Here is a 26,860-nt window from a genome sequence, read left to right on the forward strand (position 1 = left end):
ACTCACACACACACAAATCATTAGAACTAATTAACAAATTCAGCTAAGTAGTAGGATCCAAAATCAACACACACAAAAATCAGTTGCTTTTCCAGCAAGAGAAAAGCAGTTAGTTACTTACAAGGGAACCCCCATATGACTATCAGCTGATTTCTCAACAGAAACTTTGGAGGCAAGAAGGGAGTGGCAGGAAACATTCCAAGTGATGAAAAGCAACGACATACAACCAAGATTGTTCTACCCAGCAAGTCTGTCATTTAGAATTAAAGGACAGATAAAGAGCTTCCCAGACAAGAAAAAGCTGAAGGAGTTCATCACCACCAGAACAGTATTACAAGGAATCTTAGAGGGACTTCTTTAAGATAGGTGAGGTAAGGAAGGGTGAAAGGGCAAGGAATTAAGAAGTACAAATTGCTTGTTAAACAGTAGCCATGGGGCTGTAGGGTATAAGGAATATATTCAATAATATTGTAATCACTAGGTAAGGTGCCAGAAAGGTACAACTAGATCTATCAGGGTGATAGTTGGGAGTGGGGTTAGGGGCAGGGTGAAAAAAGTGAAGGCATTAAGAAATACAAATTGATAGTTAATACAGTATGGGGTATATAATCAACAATGTTGTAAAGATCATGTACGGTGCCAGATGGGCACTAGGCTTATCAGGGGGGTCACGTCATGGACTGTGTGGATGCCTGACCAATGTGCTATACACCTGAAGCTGAAGTACAGGGGTGTTGAATGTCAACTATAAGTAAATGTATAGGTATATATAGTCACAGGATGTGGAGTACAGCATAGGGAAGATAGTCGATGGTATTGTAACAGGTATATAAGGTGTCAGAGGGGTAGTGGCTTGGGGGGTGGGTTATCACCTTATGAGGGGTTTAAATGTCTAACTATTACATTGTTGTGTACACCTGAAACAAATTTAAAAAAATCAGTTGCTTTTCTATATATTAACAAAAATTCAAAAAAGTTATTTAAGATAACAATTCCATTAATGATAGCATCAAAAAGATACTTAGGAATTATGTTAACCAAAGAGGTGAAAGATCCAAAACATTGCTGAAAAAAATTAAGAAGACATAAATAAATGTAAACACACCCCATGTTTATGGATTAGAAAACTTAATATTGTTAGGATATGATGTCAGTACTACCAAAAGCAATTTATAGATTAAATACAATCACTATCAAAATCCCAATGACTTTTTTTGGGGGCAGAAATAGAAAAAACATCCTAATAGTCATATGAAATCTCAAGTGATCCTGAACAGCCAAAACACTCTTGAAAAAGAACAAATCTGGAGGACTCACACTTCCTGATTTCAAAACGTATGTAACTCGTAATGTTAAAGATATCAAAAAGGCATAGTACTGGCATAAAGACAGACACACAGACCAATAGAACAGGGTGGAGAGGAGTGGAGTGGAGTGGAAAAGAACTGAACGGAATAGAATAGAATTAGAATTAGAATTAGAACAGAACAGAACAGAACAGAATAAGAATAGCCCAGACATAAACACTCACATTTATCAAATGATTTTCTACAAGGGGGCCAAGGACATTTAATGGGTGAAAGAATAGTCCTTTCAACATTGTGTTGGAAAACTGAATATAAACATGCAGAAGAATGAAGCTGGTTCCTCTCCATTACCATATACAAAAATTAACTCAAAATGACTTAAAGACCTACACTTAAGACTTAACAGTATAAAACTCTTAGAAGAAAACATAGGGGAGAAGCTTCCTTACATTGGATTTGGCAATGATTTCTTAGACATCATATCAAGGCACAAGCAACAAAGGAAAAATAGACAAAACTAGACTTGATGAAAATTAAAAGTTTTGTGCATCAAAAGACACCACAAACAAAGTAACCTACAGAATGGGAGAAAATATTTGGAAATCAGATAACTGATAAGGGAATAATACCCCAAAATATATAGAGAACTCTTAAAACTCCACAACAGAAAAACAAACAACCAATTCAAAAGTGGGCAAAGGGCTTGAATAGATTTTTCTTCAAAGAAATTATATAAGTGGCCAATAAACACATGAAAAGATGCTCAAGATCACCAATAATTAGGGAAATGCAAATAAAACCTGTAAAGAGATACCTTCTCGTACTATTAGGATGGCTACTATCAGAAAAACCAGAAAGTAGTAAGTGTTGAGGATGTGAAGTAATTGGAACTCTGTGCACTGTTGGTGGGAATATAAAATGGTATAGCCATTGTGGAAAACAAATTGGAAGTTCCTAAAAAAATTAAACATAGAATTACTGTGTGATCTAGAAATTCCACTTCTGAGTATATACCCAAAAGAATGGAAAGCAGGGTCTTGAAGAGAGATGTAGGCACCCATGCTTATGGAAGTGTTATTCGCAATAGTTAAAATGTGGAAGCAACCTAGGTGTCCATCAATAGATGAACAGATAAGCAAAATAAAATATATACATACAATGGAATATTTTTCAGCCTGAGAAAGGAAGGAAATTATTGGAATATACCATAACATGAATGAACCTTGAGGACATTTTGGTAAGTGAATAAGCCAATCACAAAAAGACAAATATTATATGATGCCACTTAAATGAGGTGCTTGGAATAGTCAAAATCAGAGACAGGAAGTAGAGTAGGTGCTGGGAGTAGGGGAAAATGAGTTACTGCTTACTGGGTATAGAGTTTCAGTTTTGCAAGATGAAAATACTTATGGAGACGAGTGGTAGTGATGGCCACACAAAAATATGAATGTACTTAATACCACTGAATTGCACACAGAAAGACAAATACCATATAATTTCACTTATATGTGGAATCTAAAAAACAAAATAAATGAGCAAGCAAAACAGAAACAAACTTATAGATACAAATTGGTGGTTGCCAGATGGGAGGGGGCTTGGATGGATGAGTGAAAAAGGTGAAAGGGATTGAGAAGTACAAGTTGCCACTTATTAAAATAGTCACGGGCTATAAAAAGGAAGCATGAGAATATAGTCCATAATATTGTAATAACTGTGTATGGTGTCAGATGGGTACTAGACTGCAGGGTCCTCACTTTGTAAGGTCTAAATACTATGTTGTACACCTGAAACTAATATAATATTGTATGTCAACTGTAATTGAAAAATAAGTTTTAAAAAAATGATAGTAAAGGATTATAAACTACTAAATAAAAAAAGACTTCCTGAGTTCATGCTGATAAAAACAAATATAAGGAACTAACTGACTAAATAAATAAATGGAGAAAGAGAAGTATTTGTTTACTTTAGAATGCCAATTGATAAATGCACAGGGAACAATATAATCAGACAATCACTATTTGGCAACCAATAGAGTAATAATCATCAATGGGTGCTAAAACTAGGGGGTGAAAGTATGACAAACAAAATGTTAGGGTCTCAAAGTGCCTCCCTACAAACTACCCATTAATTACAAAGGTAAATTTACAGTGTAGAAACCTGTCAGATACCACCGTAACCAAGCAAACAAACTGAACAAAAGTGATAATGGGACAAATCACTGCTGTGCTCCTTCCAATACCCTAAAGAAGGACCCAGCATCACTTTTGTGATGTGACTGCCAAAAATGCACACCCTGAATCAAATCACAAAGCAACATCAGACAAACCCAAATTCAGGGACTTTCTACGAAATGCTGTTAACAAAATAACACCATGGGAATACACATAAGCCAAATCCAGAATGTTGGAAATTCCAAAGGACAAATGATACAGTTTCTTCAGCAAGTAAATAGCATAAAAGGTAGGCGGACTGTTTTAGAGTAAAAGGGATTTAAGAGATATCACCAATGCAACTCCTGGATCTTGTTTGAGGTTCTGATTTGAACAAGGTAACTTAAAAAAATTTTTTTAGACAACTAGGGAAGTTAGCATATTAACTGGGTATTAGGTGGTAATATGAAATCATTGTTCATTTTGACAGGTGTGATAAATGCATTATGATTATGTAAAAAAATTCCTTAGCTATTATAGATGCACACTTTTGTGAGTGAAATAACATGACACTTGTTATTCCAGAAAAAAAAGTGGGAGTGGAAGGATGGATGACATAAGATTGACAGTTGTTGAAGCTGGGTAAGGTATAAATGGATGTTTATTGCATTATTTTTTCTACTTTTGTGTATGTTTGAAATTTTTCATGTATGCGAAAGAAGGAGGAGGAAGATGAGAAGAATCTGAAAGACCTTACACCATAGCTAGTCAATAATTTAATTTACTTAACGTGGAAGAATTGGAATGAGCAGAACTAGATTATACAAGTTGTAGTGGACATATATCTACAAATCCTTAAATATTTAGTGGACTGCATATAATTTTCATTCCATACTACTAGTCCAGTATCAAGTTATAGAAAGCACTTAGGTAATATTATTGATAATGAATACCTGAATTGAATGGACTGATAGTTGTATTATAGATCTTGATGCTCAGAGTTGGACAGACAAGGTTAGAAAAATCAAATACATTCTGTTTTTACCTTGGTATGCTACAAGTTACATAAGCAACCAAATGTCTATTTTAGGATTTTTGCATTTCCAGATCAACTTTAGAATTATATTGTTAATTCCCACCAAAAACAATAAAGCACTTGTTGGGAGTTAGATGGGGACTGCACTGAATCTATGTATTAATTTGGGGAGAATTGACATCTATATAATATTGGGTCTCCACTCTATGTTCTAGGTATAACCCTTCATTAACTTAAAGTTTCTTTAATTTCTCTCAATAATATTTTATAGTTTGGTGTGTAAAAATTTTAGACATCATTTGATAAAGTTATTCCTAGGCATTTGTTATTAAATATTATATTACTTTAAATGGCATTTTCATGGTCTTTTTCATTTTGTATATAGAAATACCATTGACTTTTGTATATTTACCTTGTATCCAGAAATATTGCCTAACACCTTTTTAATACTTAATAGTTTCTTTAGAATTTTATATATGTTCAGTCATATCATCCATGAAAATGAATGTTTCATTTTTCCTTTTCAATCCTTTTATATACACACACACAAACACACACACACACATGTATCTCCAAAAAAATGTATACACATTTTAAGAAAGGAAAAAACTGTATTAAAATTATGCTGATAGTAACCACTTTGAGCAACTCTTGTAATTGCAGAAGTCAAACATGACGTGTATTCATCTTTTGTTATTGGTATATATTGAGTATTACAATTTTAATACAGTTTTTTCATTTCTTAAAGTGTATATGCATTTTTTTTTTTTTTGGTACCGTGTGTGTGTGTGTGTGTGTGTGTGTGTGTGTGAATTTTTTTGAACCTGCCTGGACTGGCAAGGACTGCAAGTAAAAATGTTGACTAGAAATGATAATTGTAGACATTCAGATTTTTTTCTTGCTCTCAAAGGGAAAAAGATTTTATTCGCCATTCCATCACTTAGTATGATTTATATATAAAACATTTATATATGTTTGTATATATGTACACACACATATATGTGCATACTCTTTATCAGATTAAGCAAGTTTCCTAGGACAGGTTTGCTAAGAGGTTTTAAAACAAATGGATGTTGAATTTTACCAAATGCTGTTCCTATATTGACTGATATAGTCATAATTTTTTCCTTTATTCTGTTAATGTGATTAATTACACTGGTTGATTTTTCAAATGATAACTTGCATTCCTGGAATAAATCCAACTTGGTAATTATTTGTGTACCCTTTAGATATTGCTGGATTCAATTTGCTAATATTTTGCTTAGGATTTTTGCATCTATGTTCATAAAAGGTATTGTTTTTTTCATCTTTTTCATGATATCTTGATGGTTTTTGCTTTCAAACTGTAGTTAGTGGCTTCAAACAATTGGTTAGGGAGTGCTCCTTCTTTTTCTGTTCCCTGGGTTAGTATGTGTAAGATTGTCTAATTCTTCTTAAATGTCTGGGAGAATTCATCAATGAAGCTATCTGGCTCTGGACTATTCTTCATGAAAAGGATAGTTTTATGGATCCCCTGGGAAAAGAATGGAAACTTTGAGAATCTTTCATTGTCCAGGGACTTCTGAAGGGTAAGACGGAGAGAGTAGTGGTTGTATGTGGCGTTTCAAATTACGTGACATTTTCCTAAAAGGACCTTGCCCTTGCTTCCCACTATCTCGCCCTGAACCAGCAGGTCTGTGAGATAACGGGTCTGTGAGCATATGAGTCTATGACCCAGACTCAGGTCTTTCAGAGAAGCCCTGTTGTTGGGCAGAGTACAGTGAGTGGGAGGTGGAGGAGGGATTGGTTTAAGCAGACAGAGGCTCTTTGTTTGCTCTGTTTCTTTGTAAATGAGGCAACATTTGGAAAAAACAAATATTGGTTCAGAGAACTAATACCTTTCTGCCCATCTTCTTTAGGTCAGCTACCCAACCCCCCTGCACGTACACACAAGTTCAGCTCTTTCTACAGGAGGGCCAATCTCATTGAAATTTAAGTTTCATTCAGTTCGTTATAGAAGATTTGAGTCATGAGTTGGATTGTTTTGTAACCAGAAAATCTCTCATATTCATTCTCTTTCTCTCTTTCCTTCTTCCTTTTCTCCCTTCCTTCCTACCTCTCTCCCCTCCTCTTCTGTATGAATAAAGAGAAGCTCAATACAAGAAGGAAGGCAGCTGTGGTCTAGAGAAGGCTGGGACACTTAGGAGATTTGAGTTCAGATTCCAGAGCTCTGTGAATGAGGAGCTGTCATTTTACTATAGTGTCCATATCTGAAAAATGGGGGTACTGATCTTACCTCCTAAGGCAGTTTGTCAAAATCACAAGACCTAAGCTTGGAGAATGGAAGGGCTGCAAACATGATAGTTTCTTTCCATCTGAGCATAAACCTGTGTGTGCCTGAGGTTCTGCAGTTGGTCTGTAGTCAGACCTCTCCCAGATGGACCAGCCCCTCTGCAGACCAAAACCTAGGGCTGTGTGTCTGTGGAGAAATGGTGGAGCTGCAAGTGCCCTGTCTGTCTCTCTCTCTCAGATGAGCCCCTGGGCCTGTGTTGTCCCTGTTTTCTAGAAGAGGGAGTGTCCCTGGTGAATGGGTATATACTCTGGAACCAGACTGCCTGATTTTGCATCTGATTCACCGGCTGACTTTGGACAAGTTATTAACCTCTCAGGTTCTCAGTTTCCTCATCTCATCTTTGAAATGGGGATTCTAATGCACCCATCACAGAGGGTTAGCGTCCAGTGAAACTCTCAGTGAGGGTTAGCCATTATTAAGTGTTAAAAGAGGGGCGATGAGTTTCCTGACTCCAGAGCGCCTCTGGTGTAGAGTTAAACACCATAAGGCACAAATGTCACAGGCCATCAAGGACACAAAACACTGTCATGTTAACCTTTACCTCCACACCCACCCCCCACACACTCATTACAGACGTGGGCATAGCCATACAGGGTCCTACACACTCGGACACCCCACAGCCAGCCTCACCCCTGCCTCTGAGCTTTGACAGACAGTGCTCTGTTCCTGTCCTTCTCCTGAGCAAGAATTAGGGCCCTGGGTTCCCGGCCATGTGAGTAGAGTATGTGGGACTCCTGTCGTCCGTATTTCATCTGGCCTTTCTTCAGATCCCATGGGCTCTGCACGTCCTCCCCTGCACCTGTCTTGGACTTGGGCTCAGAGGGTTCCACTGAGGCAGGGCATATGGTTGGCTGGTCTGGAGAGGGCTCAGCCTGGCCAGATAGTGTTCCCTGTGAGTGACTCAGGCTAGGCGGTGGGCCTGTCCCCGGAGGAGCTGCCTCAGGAAAGGCTCACTGTGTGAGTGCAGCAGGGGCCCAGGGAGGAGAGGCAGGGTCCTTGGCCTCCCACGGCCTCCAGGAAGCTCCCCTGAGTGTGGATTAGCTCAACATTTGGCAACTCTTCTTCCTACTTCCAGGCTGACCCTGCAAGCTCACTGCAGGGCGTACGGAGGGCATCGGCTGAATGTGGGCATGCCTGCTCTGCAGAGCCCTCTCCCGCCAGCCCTGCACCTTAGTTTCGCCCGCCATCTTCATCTCTGCGCCTGAAGGTTCCCATGTGAAGCCTGACCCCCTCTCCTCAATGCCTTTCAATCCTGAGAGGAATAGAAATTTATAAGTGAGTTTAAGAAGTTTATATTATAGTTTAAAATATATTAGTTAAGATATATTAGTTTAAAAAGTACATAGAATGTACAACCTCATAAGGTTGTGCTGAGAAGGATGTGCAATCAAACTGGTTTGGAGACGGCTTAGCTGGAAGGAGCCAGGGATGACCCAGGGCGTTGGGATCAGGCCACGTCCTCCCCTGCGCCCCTTTCTTTGTGATCATGTGTCACTTTGTTTTGAGTCTCACAGTGTCTTGACCACATTCGTGGGCAGCTTCTCGTGGGAGAGAATTTGTCTCCCCTGTAACTCTGTCCCTAGGCCAAGGTGTCCAGCAAGCCCCATGAAGGGAAGGAGGGTTTCCAGTCCAGGAGCCAGAGCTTAGCAGGGCACATGGGGAGAGAGCAGCTCCTCAGGGCCCCGGGCCTGTAAGGGCGCTGAGCCTGTCCTCTTTGACTTCAGGCCAGCTTTATAATTCCTTGATGCCCTGTTTCAGGAAGGTCATTCTCCAGTTCCAGTCTGGATTGGGGTGGGGGTTTTCTTCCCTCTTCCATCTGTGGAATGAGCACGTAGGACTGGTGTACGACCAGCTGTGCCATGCAGGGATTCAGGAGCACAGCCACCCCCACCCCTACCCTCTGCAGTTCCGTTCCTGGCACAGAGGGAGTGCACATTAACAAGGGATTGCTTTTTCTTTAATTTCCTTCCAATCAGCATTTTTGTGTGCTGGATTCCATCCACGGGTCTGTCGCAGAGCTCAGGAAATGAGGTGATCGGCGGGGGCGAGGAATGAAAGGGGAGGGATGAAGGGTGATTGAGCAAGCGGGCTGCGCAAACACAGGAGGTCAAAGATTGTGCTTGGCCCACTCGGCGGGAGATAAAAGGGGCACGGGACGCAGAGAGGCAGCGCAGAAGCCGGTGGGTCTGTGCTCGCTGCTCCACACCGCAGACCCGCGAAGATGAGGCTCGCCGTCCGCGCCCTGCTGGCCTGCGCGGTCCTGGGTGAGTGTGGCGAGCGGAAACCCGCCGAGTCGTCAGCCCGGGCGCCCCTTGCACCCCACACCCCGCCATAGCTCGTCCTGGGCTCCGCTTTGGTCTGGGAGCACCGGAGCCTTTCCTTAGCTCCTCCCTGCAGCCCTCCTGCACCGGCTTTAGCGCAAGCAGACACAGCTCTGTGCCAGCGTGAACCTGCTCGTCGGGCCTGTGCCTCTGCCACTTTTTCATGCTCTTCTCGCTTCTTCCTCCTCGTTGTCCAGTAAATCTTGCAGTGGAATACGATACATTAGAGCGCCCCCATCACGGTTTATCAAATCCCTTTGCCCAGACTGGTTAGCCTGGCACTGAAGGCCTCCCGGGACCTGATCTCCTGCCCTTGGCAGTGGGATGTCCCACGGGAGGCCGTGCTGCTGATGCTGTCCTTGCTAATGAGGCAGCGCTGCCGAGGCGTTTGGAGCGTGGGCTGTGAAGCCAGACTCCTTGGGTCCTCACCTGTGAGAAGGGGAGTAGAGCCCTGCCTGGGAGGGTCCTGTGAGGGTAACTGAGGCCATAGGTCCCTGCGTGGGGCCTGTCACTGGATGGCCTCTCCCACTCGCATCACCGCCTGAGATTGTTGAGCCTCCTTTGTCCTCTAACTGTTGCCTGCCACTCACGGTGCATTTGGTGCACCTTTCGAGACATCTACATTTAGTCATTTGTCTCTCTTGAAAAAGTTTACCCTTAAGAGACGGTCCCACATTGTTTGCCTTTGCCCCGTCCCCACCTTCCACCCCCCACACTTCGCAGGGCTGTGCAACCTAAATGCCTAGAGACAAATTCCTGCCTTTGGGACCCCGGGAGGGGCTGTGCCGGGAAGCTCTGCCGCTGACTCCTGAGGTCTCCTGTGATTTCCTGGGACAGAGGTGGGATAAGGGGTGGTTGGGGCGGTAAGCTCCCTGTGGCCCTCTTTATGCATCCTGGGGCACTGGTGCCCTCCCCCTCTTCTGCTCTGTGCTTTGTGGACATGCATCGTATTACCTGAGTCAGCCCTCTACTGTTGATCCACAGAGAGTGGACAGAAGAGGGCTTTGGAGACAGTGCCACAGCTCACATGATGGGGACAACACATCTGCAACCACATGGATTTTAGTAGCTACAGACACGGGGGGCTCCAGCTTCTTCTACTGGCAGCCCACAAGACTGGCGAGAATTGAGGGCCATTGGAAACAGAGAGATCCATTGAATATATGGAGTTTCTAGTTATTCCTGCAACAGAGGACGACAGATGAGTGTCACAGGCAAATTCATTATCTCATCATTCACTTACCCCTATCTACTGGCCAAGCAGATGTAAATCACTCAGAATGCCATCTTCTTTTGTTCCCTGGGCAGAGACCAAAGTTTGGAGACCAGTTTCTAGGCCCGTCTTGGCCACTAATAGTCTGGTGGACACTCGGTAAAGCACAGTTTCCTCCTCTTAAAAATGGGCATTCCTACTTTGCTGGTTTCCCCAAGTTGTGGTAGTGAGCCAATGCCTTCAAATGACTGAAAATGCCCTGTCACCTCGATGAGGCTTATGTTCCACTGCAACCCCATGATGGGGAGGGAAGGAGGCACGGAGAACACAGAGGAGCAGATTGTGGTCTCCAGTTGAGAGCCAAAGGTCAAGCTGGCATCCCTCAGGCCAGTACAGCGTGGCGAATGGGAAATTAGGTGGTCATTAGGTTTCCCTTCTCCTGTTCCCAGTCTCAGAATGCAGTGGAACGTGTACCCTTCGTTGTTCACAGACAGGAGTGGGAGGAGGACAGGACAGAGGGGGTAGAGCCTTCAAGTCCCTTCAGAGGTGCTGCTGCCACTTCCACTGGCACAGGAACCTCTGGCCTTTCTCCCCTAGGGCTGTGTCTGGCTGTCCCCGACAAAACGGTGAGATGGTGCACCATCTCAAATCAGGAGGCCAACAAGTGCTCCAGTTTCCGTGACAGTATGAAAAAAGTCCTTCCTGAGACGGGCCCTCTTGTTACCTGTGTGAAGAAAACCTCCTCCCTTGAGTGCATCAAGGCCATCATGGTAAGTCGCTGCTGCCTGAAGGAGAGTGGAAGGCGTCCATACTTTCTCATGGTCCTGGTGCTGGACCAATTCTGTACTCACATGTAGGAGGCTGGTGTGTGGGCAGTCAGCCCCACTGATAGTATCATCACTGTAGAAATGGAAGTAGCAGCGATCATCTTTAACAAGTCTTAAAGCAAAATCCAATGCATTCTGAAAGGTGACAGCTTTGAGGTATTATGTTCTCTGAATGCAAGAAACAAAAATGGCTGTTTGCATCAAAGTAGTCTTACCCCATTGTTTTGTAAGTTCCTCATACACCCTGGGAAGTAGCTGCATGACACTCACAGGGATGAGAACTAACAGTGTCATGATTGCAGATGACGGCTTGTCCTTTGTTCTTAGACTTTCCCAAATCCTCTTCACTCCTTCACCATTGTTCCTGCTCATTTGAACGTGTGTCAGACCCTGTGCTGGGCAGTGGGGCTGCAGTGGTGAATCTCAACACATGGTCTTTACTCTTGAGGAGCTTACAGTCTAGTTAGGAGAGAAGAAAAACGTGCCAACAAGTAGACATGTAATTCCAAATTGTGTGAAGTACAGTGAGGGGGAAAAGTAGAATGTTCTGACAGACTTTCAGAGGAAACTTGCTTTGACCTGGGTTTCAGGGACAATCTCCCTGAGAGAGAACAATGAAGCTGAGACCCCAGGGATGAGCATGGGTAAGGATGCCAAGAGCCTTGGGTAGAATATTCTAGGAAGTACACAACAGCGTGTGCAAAGGGCCCGAGACAGAGGAGAGCAAGCAGGAGACTGGAAGGAGCGATGAGGTGGGAGAGGTAGACTCGGCCAGAAGGAGCCTCAGGGAATCACTGATTTGGTATAAACAACTGGTCTGTTCTGTTTCTTTCTTTCAAATTGGACCTCAATTCTTATCGTGGCTTAATTGTAACCTTTGAATTATGACACATGTTCAGCTTTGATCTATGCATACCCCTTTATTTTTAAATATGTTAAAATACAAAATAATACTATCCATGACCCACCACAGGTTCTCTAAACTTCGTCACTGCCAATAGCTTACTTCTAGGACTACTGTGTGGCAGCATTGGATTCTATGGGAATGGCACCACTTGGGGGGCTGTTACCCACTGGCCCTACTTACAGTGACCTATGTGTTTCCCCAGAGAATCCTAAGAATTATTGCATTATTTCAGTTTTAAGACTTATGTAGGTATGTGTGAATGATTGCATAGTTTTGCTTCTTAAAAAATTTGTAAAGATAACATTACTCTGTGTTGCCTTCTCATATTGCTTTTTCCTCCTCAATATTATGCTAGGATTCACCCATGTTGTTGAATGTAGCTATTGTTCATTTATTTTCAGAGCTCTACAATAATCCATTATGTTAGTATACCACAATTTATTTGTTCTTTTCCCATCATTAACATTCGGGTTGTTTTCAGTTTTTGTTATTGTAATCAGGACTTGAGGAATACTTTTATACAAATCTCCAGGGATACAAATATTAAAAGTTTCTCTTGAATTTATATGTAGGGGCAGACTTGCTGAGCCATGGGATATGTCAGTATTTGATTTTTAAGACAATGCCAAATGTATTGATTTGTAAGCAAACCCAATGTGGTTATTTCAATTTCTACTTCCACTAGCAGGATATGGGAGAATAATCCATATCATTGTTAGTGAATTTAATATTTTATGATTATGATATAATCTCTACCGCTCGTAGTGCTTTTTGACTAAACTTTGCTTTTCTGGTATTAACATACTACATCAACTTTCTTTTGGTTAGTAATCTTCTCCTGTAATTTTTCCACTCCTTTATTTTCAACTTTCTATAAATCTATGTTTCAGGTGTGACTTTTAAAAACTATATTTCTGGATTTTGCTTATTAATGCAATCTGACAATCTCATTTGTTTTATATGGTAAATTAGACTATTAATAATTATTGTTGTTATGGATAAATTTGGACTTATTTCTACCATATTACCTTTTCATTTTCTCTTTGTTCTGTGTTCCCCAATTTCTGAATTTTTGAAATTTGAGAGTGTATATATGTGTTCATTTGCATTGTTTTCCCTTTATTCCACTGTCTCCCATTGGTTGCGAATTTAAACACTTTATTTATATTCTTTAATGATTTGTCTTAAATTTTTACTATATACTTTTAGCTTACCAAAGTGTTATAGTAAAATAATGCTGACCCCCACCCCCTTGCCAAATAATAAAAGTACTCTGGAATTACCTCTTCCCTGTTTAGATATTATTATTTAATATTTATGTCTATCTTTTTTTATGTGTCTATCTTTTTAACCCCATAATGTAGATACTTTATGTATCTGTAGACACTATATAATAACATAAATATATTTATATGTATATGTGTGTGTGTGTCTGTGTCTATGTATATGTGTGTATGTACATACTCAGAGAGAGAGAGAGAAAGAGACAGAGAGAGATGGGGAGAGAGAGAAATATTTGGATTTACCTACATTTTCCCCATTTAATCTGTTCACCATTTGTTCTCATATTTCAGACCATCTTTCTGGGATATGTTTACTTCTTAAAATATGTCCTTTTGATGATCCTTTAGAGTGAATCTCTTGGTGTTAAACTCTCCCAGTTCCTTGCTTGTTTGTTTTCGCTGCAAATGCTTTACTCTCTCCTTTATCCTTGAGTGGTAATTTTGCTGAATGTATCATTCTAGTTTGATGTTTTCACAGTGTTTAAAATATTATGCCACTGCCTCCTGACTTCCATTGTAGCCAGTGAGAAGTCTGGTGCTGTCCTGTCATTCTTTCAATCACCTTCTCTCTGGCTAATTTTGAGATTTCATTTCCTTGGTCTATGATGTTGCACAGATTCACTATGATATTTCCAGTTGTAGAAATCCTGGTACCTATTCTGCTTAGGGTATATTGGATCTGTGGAGTCATGTTTTTCTTCAGTTCTGGATAATTTGAAGCCATTATCTCTTAAATACTGCCTTTTCTTCAGTCTTTCCATTTTTTCTTTGAAATTCTAGGATTCCGGATGACTTTTAAAAATCTATCCTCCATATCATTTAATCCTTCTTTTATGATTTCTATCATCTGCGCTTCTCTTTGGCAGCATCCAGGATAAATTCTTCAGATACAGCTCCTAGTTCACTAATTCTCTCTTTAACCACGTCTAATCACTCGTTGGCCATGATTTACTTTTGGATTTCAAATTTATATTTTTGTTTCTAGAAGTACCAGTTAATTTTTTCCTTTTTATCCCGCTACTTTCTTTTTCTATGCTTATGCCTATGATTGTAGCCTTCACTTTGTACATAAAACAAAATACTTCATAGGTAGCTCTCCTCCATTGCATCTGACAGTTCCAACCTCCACATCTCTTGAGGGCCCACGTCTGTTGTTGCTGTTGATCCCCACCGTTGTGGCTTACCTTCCTCTGGGTTTGCTTATCTGCACCTGGGAGGTAATGCTTGATTGTAATCTTCCCCTTCCCTACTGGTTTAGGTTCCCTTCAGAATCCCTGCTTCTCCTGTGGACCCCATGAGTGAGGTCTTCACTTCTTGGTTCCTGAGCCCCTGTAGTTCCAGTGATTCCTGCCCAGAATCCTGGTGTCTTGGCTAAGAAAGCCCTAACCTCACTGCCCTGGGAAATATTCTTGTTTCTTTGCTTTTTCTTCCTACCCTACAGTGTGTGGGGTGGGTGTGGAGAGTCTCTGGAGGTTTCACATACCTCTTGTGATACGAAGAAAGCCTCAAAGATTGTACACTTCAAAATTGTTCAATGGTAAATTTTATGTTATTTATTTTATTATAATAAAACAACCCCAACATTAAAAATAAAAGTTTCAGGTAGACAAATATATAGTTTGGCTTACATTATTATTTTATTTCACTTAGAAATACTGTTGTCTTACTACTTACCTGTAACGTGACATAGGTCATGGAGTTTTAGCTTCTGCCTTATAATTTAATTAACAAGAACTATTCATACAGTACTGGTAAGAGCTTCTAGAAAAATGATTAATTAATTAATTAATTTTTAAATTGGGGAATATTGGGGAACAGTGTGTTTCTCCAGGGCCCATCAGCTCCAAGTTGTTGTCCTTCAATCTAGTTTTGGAGGGTGCAGCTCAGTTCCAAGTTCAGTTGCCATTTTCAATTTTTACTTGCAGGGGGCACAGCCCACCATCCCATGTGAGAATTGAAACGGCAACCTAGTTGTTAAGAGCGCGAGCTCTAACTAACTGAGCCAATTGGCCGCCCCACTGGAAAAATTATTTTGATCAAAGATAGTTGGGGAAAAAGGCAATAGAAATATATTAGTAAGTGTTTATATTAAAAAACAGTGCTTCTCACTTTAAGAAAATATAAATTCTAGACCCAGTGGGAATGCACCTACAATATATCAAGTGAACTATTATTTTAAAGATGAGATTTAGTCAAAGCAGAAACTAAAATAATAATAGCAACAACATGCAGTGGGTAACAGTGTAATGTAAGAAATACACCCATAGTGCCTGGATTTAAACCCCAGCTCCATGACTTACTAGCTATGTGGGCTGAGGAAGTGAGGTGAACTTTCTATGTCTCTATTTTTCAATGTGCAAATGCAGCTGATTAAGACAGTGGTGAGCTATGCCATATCTGAGTAGTTAAGATTAAATGAATAATGAGCCATAAAGGATGTAATAATCGTTCAACACTTAATTCAGAATAAAGCAAGAAGTTAAACCCAAAGAAACCCCAAACCCGTGAATGAAAGACTCCTGCAGCTATATAGACCCAGGGTAGGAGGAAAGGTACTGAGTAGTGAATCAGAGTGGAGAAGAGTGTTGTCAAAGCTCCACTCCCCCATAAGGATGGCTTCACAGTGGTGCCTGAGAAAGACCTCAGCTGAAGGCTCAAGGTAAAGAGGTCACCAAACAAAAGCTCTTGGGTTCTCAATGTAAACACGTGGAAGAGCACGTCCCGGCAGGCGGACCTGAGTGGTTGACGGCAACCCCCTTCCAGAGCCTGTAGTGCGTGGGCTGTGCACCCAGTCTGGGGTGGGGAGGGCAGCTTTGCCCCATGAGTCCTGCCAGGGGAAGCCTCCGTAACTCAGGTTGATCCTAGAAGACCACACATAGGTTTCTGGGTCAAGAACCAGACATTTCACTAGGGAGAAGAAAAAGAATCCATTCCTTCCTCTGTGCAGGAGGAACAGGAATCTATATTGTGACCAATCCCCTCACAGGGAGGTCAAGTCAACTGAAGCTCATGGTGTGGTGTGTGGTCTGGCCAAGTTGAGGGATTTTCTGGTCCCAGATCCAAGAAGCCCCCCCAGTCACCCCCCACTCATCCCGGCTTAGAGGTGCCTTCTTAAAGTGAGGGCTTCATTAGCGTCTGGTCTGTTCCCTTTCAGGCAAACGAAGCCGATGCTGTGACGTTGGACGCAGGTTTGGTGTTTGAGGCTGGCCTGGCTCCCTACAACCTGAAGCCTGTAGTGGCAGAGAACTATGGGACAAAAGAAAGTAAGTTCTCACGGGCCCAGAAGAGGGTTTGCGGCCCTTGTTCTCTCCTGGGGGATGCAGAGTCTTGTCTTGTTTAGGCAGGTAATGGAGATTAGATAGTGCTGAGCGTTCCCCATTGGGGAGTCAGTGGGGAATGAGTGGCCCTAAGGGCCACCTCAAAGGCCTCTGGGGCTTTGGGCTGATTGAGGACTGGTGCTCCTGACACTGACCTTCTGAGCCAGGAAATGTGCTCTCTGAAGAATCAGAGCAAGCTGTGTGCAGCCTGACCCGAACCATTGTGGTCGGAGCTTATAGAGACGTCTTCCTAGAACCACAGATGGCACACACAGAGGAGAGCACACTGGAGCACACACTCAGAGCCCCAAAAGCCTGTGTCTCTTGTGACAGTAAACTGACTGTTCCTGGGCCCATGTCAGGGAACAGGAAGTACTCAGAGCGAGTCAGAAATGTGGCCTTTATGCTCCAGCTCCATCTCCTGGTGGCTTTGGTTGGGAGGTACAGGCAGACACCCTGCAGGGCCAAGGAGCAGAATGCATTTCCGGCTCATGTGCACACGGCCCTCTTCTCCCTGTGATTGCCTGGAGGGTTGTCACAAATGGCCCCTCTGTGGTTCCTTCTTTCCCTGTGAGCCTGAGAAAGGGATTCTGATCCCGCCCTCTTTACAGGACATGCTGTGTGTCCTTTAGGTCCCCTTCCCTCGTCAGGAGTGATGAGCAGAGTTTCCCTGTGGCCCAGGTTGAGCATCATCCATTTGCTCTGTGTCTTTGCAGATCCCGAAAACCGCTATTATGCCGTTGCCTTGGTGAAGAAGGGCAGCAACTTCCAGCTGAACCAGCTCCAAGGCAAGAAGTCCTGCCACACAGGCCTTCACAGATCCTCTGGCTGGAACATCCCCATCGGCACACTTTACTGGCAATTGCCTGAGCCACGTGAACCTCTTGAGAAAGGTAAGCGGGCAGGAGGGCGAGTGTCTTCAGGCAGATGTCCCTTCTTTAGATGCCCACACAAGCCACACGGCTGTCACTCAGACATGGTCAGGTGACCGTGTGTGATGACTCTTGGGGTGGAGGTAGGAGTTACCCAGCTTTAAACTTGTCGGGTCTGCTGCACAGCAGCCCTTGGGAGGTGTCAGCTGTCTTCTCTCAGCTCCCAACCCCCTAGCAGGGGCTCCTGAGGAGTGGGGCGAGGTCATCAGGCGTGACAGAGGCTCAGCAGGGCCAAGATGGCTGGGCCCTGTTGCCCCCTCCCTGGGGTGCTTTCCTCTCTGTGGCTGATGTGTTTCCCAATCTGCTGGGGCTTTCTCTGGTGGCCACCCACTGGCCCTGAGCTTGGCCTGCCCCTCTCCAGGCAGGTGTCCCATCTCCCAGGCATGGCTTCCAGGGGAGAACTCTCTCTGAGCTGTTCCAGGCTGTCAATGCAGGGAGGGGAGCTGACAGCAACCTGCGACAGGCATTGGTTGGTGGGGATGATGGTGGAAGGATAGAAGTTAACACGTGCCTTTTTGGAATCCCTTGATCTTAAAGGGGGGCCACACATACGGGCAGGCGGGGACTGGCCTCTGGTCTGTTCTGGTCACTCCCTGTGCACCCTTGAGCCGGGGCAGAAGCCATTCTTGCCTCTGGCCAGGCTGTCTCATGCTGTGTGTTCCCTGTCTCTGTGCTGAGCAGCAGTGGCCAACTTCTTCGCGGGCAGCTGTGTCCCATGTGCAGATCAGACGGCCTTCCCCAAACTGTGTCAACTGTGTGCGGGTAAAGGAACAGACAAGTGTGCCTGCTCTGCCCAGGAACCATACTTTGGCCCCGCCGGTGCCATCAAGTGAGTGAGACTGGCCGCTGCTCCACGGCAGCCAAAGCGTTCAATGTCCTCAGGCCAGGAATCCCTCCCTGAGTCACAGCAGAGCCCATCATACAACAGGGGTGTTCAGGAGGCCTAGTCCCCTCACAGTGACTCAGTGATTCTGCTTGGACTCCCTAGGCCAGTCAGTGCCTCTTCCCTCATGTGACATCGATAACGAAACCCCTCTCCTGGGGACCCTCTGTCTCCCCAGAGCCCTTGAACCTGGTCAGTGTGTCCTCTCCCTGTATTGGGCAGAGCCCAAAGGGACAGGCTTCCCTAATGTCCAAGCCGTTCTTCAGTGATAGACCCTCTGCTCTCTATTGCAGCAGTGTCACCTGCTCGCAATGACCTCTCTCCTGCCTCCCCCGTGACCTTGGTGTGAATGGCTCATTTGGCTCATTTCTCGCTTCTTGCTTTTCCTTGGTTATATCCTAAAGTTTCACAGCCAGCTAGGTGCACCTTTCTTCCCTCAGGAGATACTATGCCCTTATCATGCATTTCAGAAGTTTTGTAATTCTTCTCTGTACTAAAACATCTTCCAGGCCGTTGTCCTGCTTTAAGGCACACGGCAGGGGACCTCTAGGTCCTGTGAGTTCACCCCCCATTCCCACTCCCCCCGGTGGTACCCCGGATATCAGTGTCACATGGTGCTTCCTGTGCTGTGGGCTGTACTGGCCTCCACTGGACTGTCCCCTTGTCCCAGAGCTGGACAGTGTGACCAGACCCTCAGGCTTGAGGAGAAGGGCCTGTCCTGCAGGAACTCTCCTAATGTGTCTCTGCTCACAGGTGTCTGCAGGATGATGCTGGGGACGTGGCCTTTGTCAAGCACCCAGCGGTACTGGGTAAGTGACAGAAGAATGTGCAGATCCCCTCCCAGGAGTGGGCCTTCTCTTTACCTGCCCCCTTTTCATGCTCAGTAGTCAGACATGAGCACAGTGTGTTCCTCCTTTCTCATTGCTTGGGTTCCTACCTGTGCACAGCTTTGTGCCTGTGGGGTCCCACCCGGATTCCTGGGCCTCTTTGCATCATTCGTTCTCCTGGATACAGGGACTCTTCCTCCTGGTCAGGGTTGCCATAGCAAGGGATTTAGGGTAGGTCTGGCCAACCTTCACCTGTAGTTGGCCTGCTGAGATGAGACCAATTGCGGGGTGTCGGGCAGTCACCTCTGCACTGGGTATCAGAAACTTCCTTGCCTGTAACTGGCTGTGGGAACTTGAGCAAGTCAGTTTCCTCATGTTCACTGGCCCTCAATGTTCACTGCAGGCATCTCAGCTCACATACTTTATGATTCAATGGGACTGCAAGGGATTGGGGCGTGGCGGGGGGCGGTACCACAGCTGATGGCTCTGCCTGCAGTAGGTTTATGTGGGATTTCTTCCCCCAGAGAGCCTGCCACACCAGGCTGACAGGGACCAGTATGAGCTGCTCTGCAAGGACAACACCCGGAAGCCGGTGGACAAATATGAGGAGTGCCACCTGTCCAGCGTCCCTTCCAATGCTGTGGTGGCCCGAAGTGTGGGTGGCAAGGAGGACCTGATCTGGGAGCTTCTCAGCCAGGCCCAGGTACCAAATCCACCATCCTCCCTCCTGCTTAGTAGTCCTTGCTTAGATTTGGGGGCATTTTCTTTCATTCCCTTATTGCCACTGTAGAACTTTCTATCTTCAGGACATAGTGGGAACCATGCCACACATCATCCATTTGTCTAAAAGCACCCAGCAAGGACTCTTCTCAAGAGTGACACAGAGCCTAGTCCCGCATTATTGTCTGCGGACCCCTACATTTTGGGCCGATGACATGAAGATGCTGTTTATTGCTCTATTCCATTTCTTTCCACCTAAATCATTCCTTCTAGGACAAGGGAAAACACCCCCTCCCCAATGAGGCCTTCCATGACCTCCCCAAAAGGAAACTATCTCTCTCCTAATGTCCCTCAGTCTGAGCAAGGGAGTCGCGTGCACACCGGCTTTACTTCTGTAGAGCAGGAGAATGCCAAAACCGAGCCAACTGTCTGTCATCCAGCCCTCCCATCCATCCATTAAGAGTTTAAGTGGCAACCACACAGTGCTGCCTCTGATGGAGATGCTTCTCTTACACTCAGTGAGCCGTCAATGCAGCCAGGAAGATAGGCACAGAAACACGTCCAGGGAAATAGGGTGTGGCATATCCCCCAGAGGGCTGTGAGTGGAAAAGGTGATGGGGAGGAAAGAGCAGGTCTGACTCCCCTCTTTCCTGGCATCCTGAAAATTTCATGGTTTCACTTAGTTTTCTGGGCTTTTTGGTTTTCTTCAGTCCCATTTCACAGCCTACCTTGTCAATGTAGCCATTCTCTATTGTTTTGCTATAAACAGGAACATTATGGCACAGAAAAATCTACAGACTTCCAGCTCTTCAGCTCTTCTCATGGCAAGGACCTGCTGTTTAGGGACTCTGCCCACGGGTTTTTGAAGATTCCCTCTAACATTGACTCCTGGATGTACCTGGGATATGAGTATGTCACTGCTATCAGGAATCTTAGGGAAGAGACACGTAAGTTCTTGGGAAGGATCAGGTGACCTTGGGAGTATGGAAACCTGCTGAGGGCAGAAGCTTGGAGAACTGGTTAGGGAAGGGACCAGTGATAGAGTCTGTCCAGGTACTAAACGCCAGCCCTGACGTTCCCTTATCTGCCCTACCTGTGCTGCCTCGTGTTGGACTGATGCTAAATGGCCTTCGTCATCATGAGATGTCACCAAAGGGCATTAAATGAAATTCATGCTTAAAATGACTTGGATTGATACCAGCATTATTTCCCTGTATAAATTATGGTGCCCCACCTGCTTTGTGAAGCCAATTAGCCTAACACAAAGTAAGTCAGAGAGAACAAAATTGTTTCAAACTTGCACATCTGTAGCCCGTATTATGACCAACATTTGGTATAGTGCAGCTGGAGCTCTATACAGGCCCACCCTGGCCCTGAGTTTCCTCGGGTCATTGGAGGTTAGTTTGATCATTCATTCCTTCAACAGACATTTATCAATTATCTAGCCAGCAACTGTGCTGGGTGCTAGGTATACAAAGGTGAGACAAACGTAGATTCTGCTATCATGAAACTTTCTCACTAGTGAAGAAGACAAATGTTCAATGAATAGTCATTCTACTGAAGGTTCAATAAAAATAAGAGATTTATTTGGAAGAAGGCAAAAAAAAAAAAAAGAAAAGAAAAAACAGAACAAAATATCATGGCCTTAGGAGAGCATGACAACAAAGAAAACCAGGTCTTGAGGTGGAGGTAAGGTTTCCCTGAGGAAGTGACTCTCTCGCTGACCCTGAAAGTTAAGTAGGTGTCCATTTATTCAGCAGACATTTATTGTGCTAACCACGAGCCATGCACCACCCTGAACAATGAGGGTGCTGTGGAGAAAAAGACAGTCCGGGTTCTTGCCCTGGCCAAGCTTATGTTCTCCTACAGGGAACAGACCATAAACCATGAGCAAATAAATAAGAACAGCTCAACTGGCTGAGTGTATTTCAAAAAGAAGAGGAAGAAAAACGAGCCTGAAGTGATGGCGAGTGCCCAGGGTTTGGGAGGATGATGGCTTCTCAGAAGAAACCATTTGAAGCTAAATCTAAATGATAAGTCAACTTATCATTTAGATTTAGCTTCAAATGGTTTCTTTCTAAGAGACTGTTATTGGCTTTTCTTTCTAAGATGATTGATTCCTTGAATGGGATCTGTTTGTGTATTGCTGGCAAACCCCAGCATTTTCATGAAGACAGCAGTCAACTTCTGGTGCCCCATCGGAACCCCATTCTCTTTCTTATGCCCTAGGCCAGGATACCTCAAAGGATGTGTGCAAGAAGGTGAAGTGGTGTGCAATAGGTCACCATGAGAGGGGCAAGTGCGATGAGTGGAGCGTAAACAGTGGAGGGAAAATAGAGTGCGAATCAGCAGAGACCACTGAAGACTGCATTGCCAAGATCATGGTATGTCACTCCTGCCTCCACAGGGCAGTGGCCCTGCCACTGCTGCCTGCCTGTCCCTAAGGCTGAGTGGGTATTCCTGGGAAAGATATGAAAACCCAGGTTCACAAGAACCTTGCCCTCCCTGTGGGAGCCCAGCCCCACGGGAGTTTCAGTACTTTGGAGCTTGTAGATCTGATGGGCTCCTTAGAGCTCCATGTCCTCCTGGTATTAGCACGTGGTAGAGGGCACTCTGAGCAGTGTCTGCTTAGGGAGACTGGACCACCGTGTGGGTGTCTGAGACCCACTGAGTGTCTGCGGCCCATGGTGTGCCATGACGAGTGTGGTAGGGTCATGTTGATGGTGCAAGCAAGGAGAAGTTTACTTTTGTTCATCTAAAGAGTATTCCATGTTTGCTTTCAGTTGTTTGAAAATCTTGAACCATATAAAGAAGAAAACAAGTAGTAGTTATAATCTCGGAAAATTCTGTTAATTGGATCATATCATATAGACAGCTTGCTAGTTCACGCCCCCCCCCCCAGCTTTTTTTACCTGATATCTAGTGAACCTTTTCCTGTGTCAAAATCAGTTTTAGAAAACCTGATCTTTTAAAGTTGTAATCTAGTCCATAGTGTGGCTGTGATGCAATTTGTTTTAACCATTTATCCATACCATCTATTACATCATTTAGTCTGTCTCTATCATTTTGCTATTATGAAGCATACTTGCATGTTTATACCGACATACATTTTGCCCATTATTTGTCCACATATCTGATTAGTCCTTTAGGGTGTACTTCCAGAAATATATTGCCAGACCCAATGGAAAGCTTGGCAAGCTTGTTGAATTTAAGCATCTCTGTAATTAAGATCTTAATAAATCTGAGAACTAGAGCATTTGAATACATTTTGTTTATTGAACATATCGTCTGCACCACACACTGAAATAGCACTCAACCCCCTACGTGGACACAATTTCAGGGCTGGATGCCCCACCAGGAGGCGTTCTACCCACAGCCACAGCCTCCGGTTCCTGACTCCACTGGGCCATTTTACAAATGAGAATTCTTGGTGTCAGAAAGGCGTTGTGAGGATGTCTCTGGGACAGTGTGTCCTACGAGAGGACAGGTGGACTGAATGTGGGTCTTAGCTCCTGAAGAAACTAAGCAAGGTGCCCAGAGCTGATCATGATGATGTGGGTGAAAATGAACCTACATTTTATTTTTTATGCTGGGTGTGCCTGACTGATCCTTTGGGGATCCAGAACTAGCACTGGCTGTCTCCCTGGTCCTTCGTGACCTGTGCTGGGAATGCTGCTTAGAGGAAACATCTGGAAGGGCAGATGGGACAGGAAATGGCCTCTTTTCATCTGCTGTGATGTGCTGTGTCTTTGCAGAAAGGAGAAGCTGATGCCATGAGCTTGGATGGAGGGTTTATCTACATAGCGGGCAAGTGTGGTCTGGTGCCTGTCCTGGCAGAGAACTACAGTAAGTGGAGGGGATGCCTCTCAGTTTTATTTCCTCTGGGCCATGGAGGGAGGACAGGGGAACATCATAGCTTGATTCACACAACATCAGCCATAAAGCTCTTGCTGACCGAGCACCACCTTCCCAGACTCTGGGCTCCCGCACCTCTAATCCCACAGTCGTCCTGAAGGATAGCTCTCCTATCATACCTTCCACCAGGAGAAACGGAGTCTTCACACTGCGAAGTTCCAGCTAAAAGTGACCTCAATGCAGAGGACAGTTGGGATTCTCAGCTGGGATTCCTGGCAGGTGTTTGTGTATCCAAAACACACACTTCTATTGCCCTGGTGCAAGAATTCAAGTATAGTTGGCAGGGGTCACTGTGGCCACAGGACAGACAGAACAGGAAACTTGACATTCACAATTTTGGGCTAAATCCCAGAGGCCAGTGAGTTAAAGTGAATTTGCATAATCAAGACAGCCTGGACTTTTGGAGAATAGATGATACGTAGTTTTCCTGGATTTTTTAGTCTGATCTGCAACATGGAAAAGGCATGAATTTCAACCTATAAATGAGTATTTAGTGACTTCTTCATTTTCTCTTCTCCAGAAATTCATGGCGCTGAGTGTACGAACACACCGGAGAAAGGTGAGTTGGGATTGGTAACCTCATGAGTATAAGATAAATTCCCATTGCTTTTGGAAAAGGGGAAGGTACATTTAAATTCAAATCAAAAGTAGATAAGGCCATGGAAGACATCAATTTTAAGAATGCAAAAAAATCATGGAAAGATAGTAATTGGTAATTATGGTTACTCTTTTATGCTTGCCATGACTTGTACAAAGGATTTCTCATTTAATCCTATAAGATAGGACTTTTCATTCTCTAAGGATGCGTTAGAGGACCAATGGCTGAGAGACTTCACAAGTTGTCTAGACTCCAATATCCAGCAAGCAAATCCACACCCTCCCCACCACTCCTGACTGCCTCACATGACATTAGGCTTGCAGTTTTAGATAAGAGTTAGCACCAGCCAAGGAGCCTTGCGTATTTGTGCCAGGCAGGGCAGAGGAGAGAGGCTTACACAGATGTGAGGAGCACGAAGTTACCCAGCCTCCCAGCCAGGGCTGGGACCCCGAACCCAGGCCAACCTGGCTCTTGCCCAGGGTTCTGGCTGAGGTGGATCTGGAAAGATGGGGTAGGAGCAAGTCAGGAAGTCTTACACCATGGTGAGCATTGGGCCCCAGAGCCCCTATGCTCAGGCCACTCCAGGTCATTTTCCAGCCACTAGGGTACAAGTCTGTCCTCGTGACTTCCCCTGATTACAACCTCCCAGCCTTTCCCCCTCACTCTAGGAGCCAAGCTCAGTAGCAGAACATAGAAAGGCCTATTCTTATTCCATGGATACTATGACTTCTCTGCTTTCTATTGTAAATAGTTTATTGAGTTAATTAAATTAGGAAGTTGAAATCATGGGTTGATAGTCCATTCCCAATTTTAAGGATCAGCAACTATTTGCTGCTGAAGATGACAGATGACTTGTTTCCAGTTTGCCTATTTATTTTGGTGCAAACCTGTATTTTCCTTATTACAAACTATCTGGCCAGAATATTCCCTGTAATTTGTCAGTCATTTACTACTCTTTCCTAATAAGTGTCAATGTATAAAATGTTGGAGTTACACGTCCTCTTCAGTATCTATTCCTCTGAAATTCCACAGTAGCGAGTGAGCTGCTGGTTTCTAACGTCAGTAACTTTATGCGTTTGGGAGGGTCAGGCAGCGGCCATTGCTCTGGGGATAATGTACCCTTATGATTTTGTTTTCAGATTAATCTCCACCTGACACAGTGACTTGTACCTCACTTCACTCAATTATTGGGAAAGGCCCTTTCAAAGACAGAAGGAATGATTCCTAATAATTTTGCGTCCATAGGGAGATGGCAGGCTTTGATGGCAGACAGACACACTGGACGGCCTACAAGTGTTAATACACCCTTCTCTGGGGTTTTCCTTGTAGGATATTTTGCTGTGGCCGTGGTGAAGAAATCGGATAAGGACCTCAACTGGAATGCTCTGGGGGGCAAGAAGTCCTGTCACACTGCAGTAGACAGAACTGCTGGCTGGAACATCCCCATGGGCCTGCTCTACAGCAGGATCAACCACTGTCAATTCGGTAAGCGGCTCTGGGAGGGCACTGGGGTCAAGGCCAGCCAGGAAGAGGTACACCGGGAAGAGAGTGGTGTGCCACAAAAGGCGATGGCGCTGGGTCTACAGTAGTTAAAAGTTGATTCCACTGAACCTCAAGGAACTACCTAAACGTGCTGGTAGGTCTGCGAGCTGAATCAGAATGTTCTTTTCAGTTGCACATACGTGATGGCTTACTTTTCTCTCTCATGAAAAAGAGGAGAGGTGAGCAGTTCATGCTGATATGGTCATTAGAAACCCAGGCTCCTTCGCTCGTTATGCTCCACCATTCTGAGCATGAGGCCTCCATGTTTAAGGTCACCCATGGTTGCCTCACGTCCATAACCCAGGAAGCCTCAAGAAGCAGTGAGAGCAACTTACACGTGTGAGTCACCTGCTGTGAACTTCTTAAAGAAGCCATCCGGAAAATCTAACCCGATTACTTTAAGTAACTTCTCATTGCTCAGAACTTACGCACATAGTCACACTTAGTTGTAAAACAAGCTGGAAAATATCATCTTTTATTTAGGCATGTTTCTGCCCAACTAAAACTGGATGTTTATTTTAAAAGTTAGAAATAGAACTACCATATGATCTAGTAATTCCACTTCTGCATATTTATCCAAAGAAAACAAAAACATTAACTCAAGAAGATATATGCACCCTTATGTTCACTGCAGCATTATTTACAATAGCCAACACATGGAGATAACCTAAGTATCCATCGATGGATGAATGGATAAAGAAAATGTGAGATCCACACACAAACACACACACACACACACACACACACACA

The 26,860-nt window shown here is 44.2% G+C and overlaps 1 protein-coding gene across 1 annotated transcript in view; it reads left to right on the top strand.

Moving 5' to 3' along the window:
• The first annotated feature begins 8,904 nt into the window (after positions 1 to 8,904).
• The window catches only part of LOC109444538 (serotransferrin), a 46,748-nt gene continuing 28,792 nt past the window's right edge, over positions 8,905 to 26,860 (top strand). The window contains 12 exon segments of the mRNA XM_074312859.1: positions 8,905 to 9,089; positions 10,957 to 11,129; positions 16,531 to 16,639; positions 17,410 to 17,586; positions 18,307 to 18,454; positions 19,262 to 19,317; positions 19,860 to 20,038; positions 20,825 to 21,002; positions 22,285 to 22,439; positions 23,811 to 23,901; positions 24,491 to 24,529; positions 25,898 to 26,053. Coding sequence (XP_074168960.1) covers positions 9,047 to 9,089; positions 10,957 to 11,129; positions 16,531 to 16,639; positions 17,410 to 17,586; positions 18,307 to 18,454; positions 19,262 to 19,317; positions 19,860 to 20,038; positions 20,825 to 21,002; positions 22,285 to 22,439; positions 23,811 to 23,901; positions 24,491 to 24,529; positions 25,898 to 26,053 — 1,504 coding nt within the window. The 5' untranslated portion in view covers positions 8,905 to 9,046.

Source organism: Rhinolophus sinicus, linkage group LG10, assembly GCF_036562045.2.
Source record: "Rhinolophus sinicus isolate RSC01 linkage group LG10, ASM3656204v1, whole genome shotgun sequence".
NCBI classification, from domain to species: Eukaryota; Metazoa; Chordata; class Mammalia; order Chiroptera; family Rhinolophidae; genus Rhinolophus; species Rhinolophus sinicus.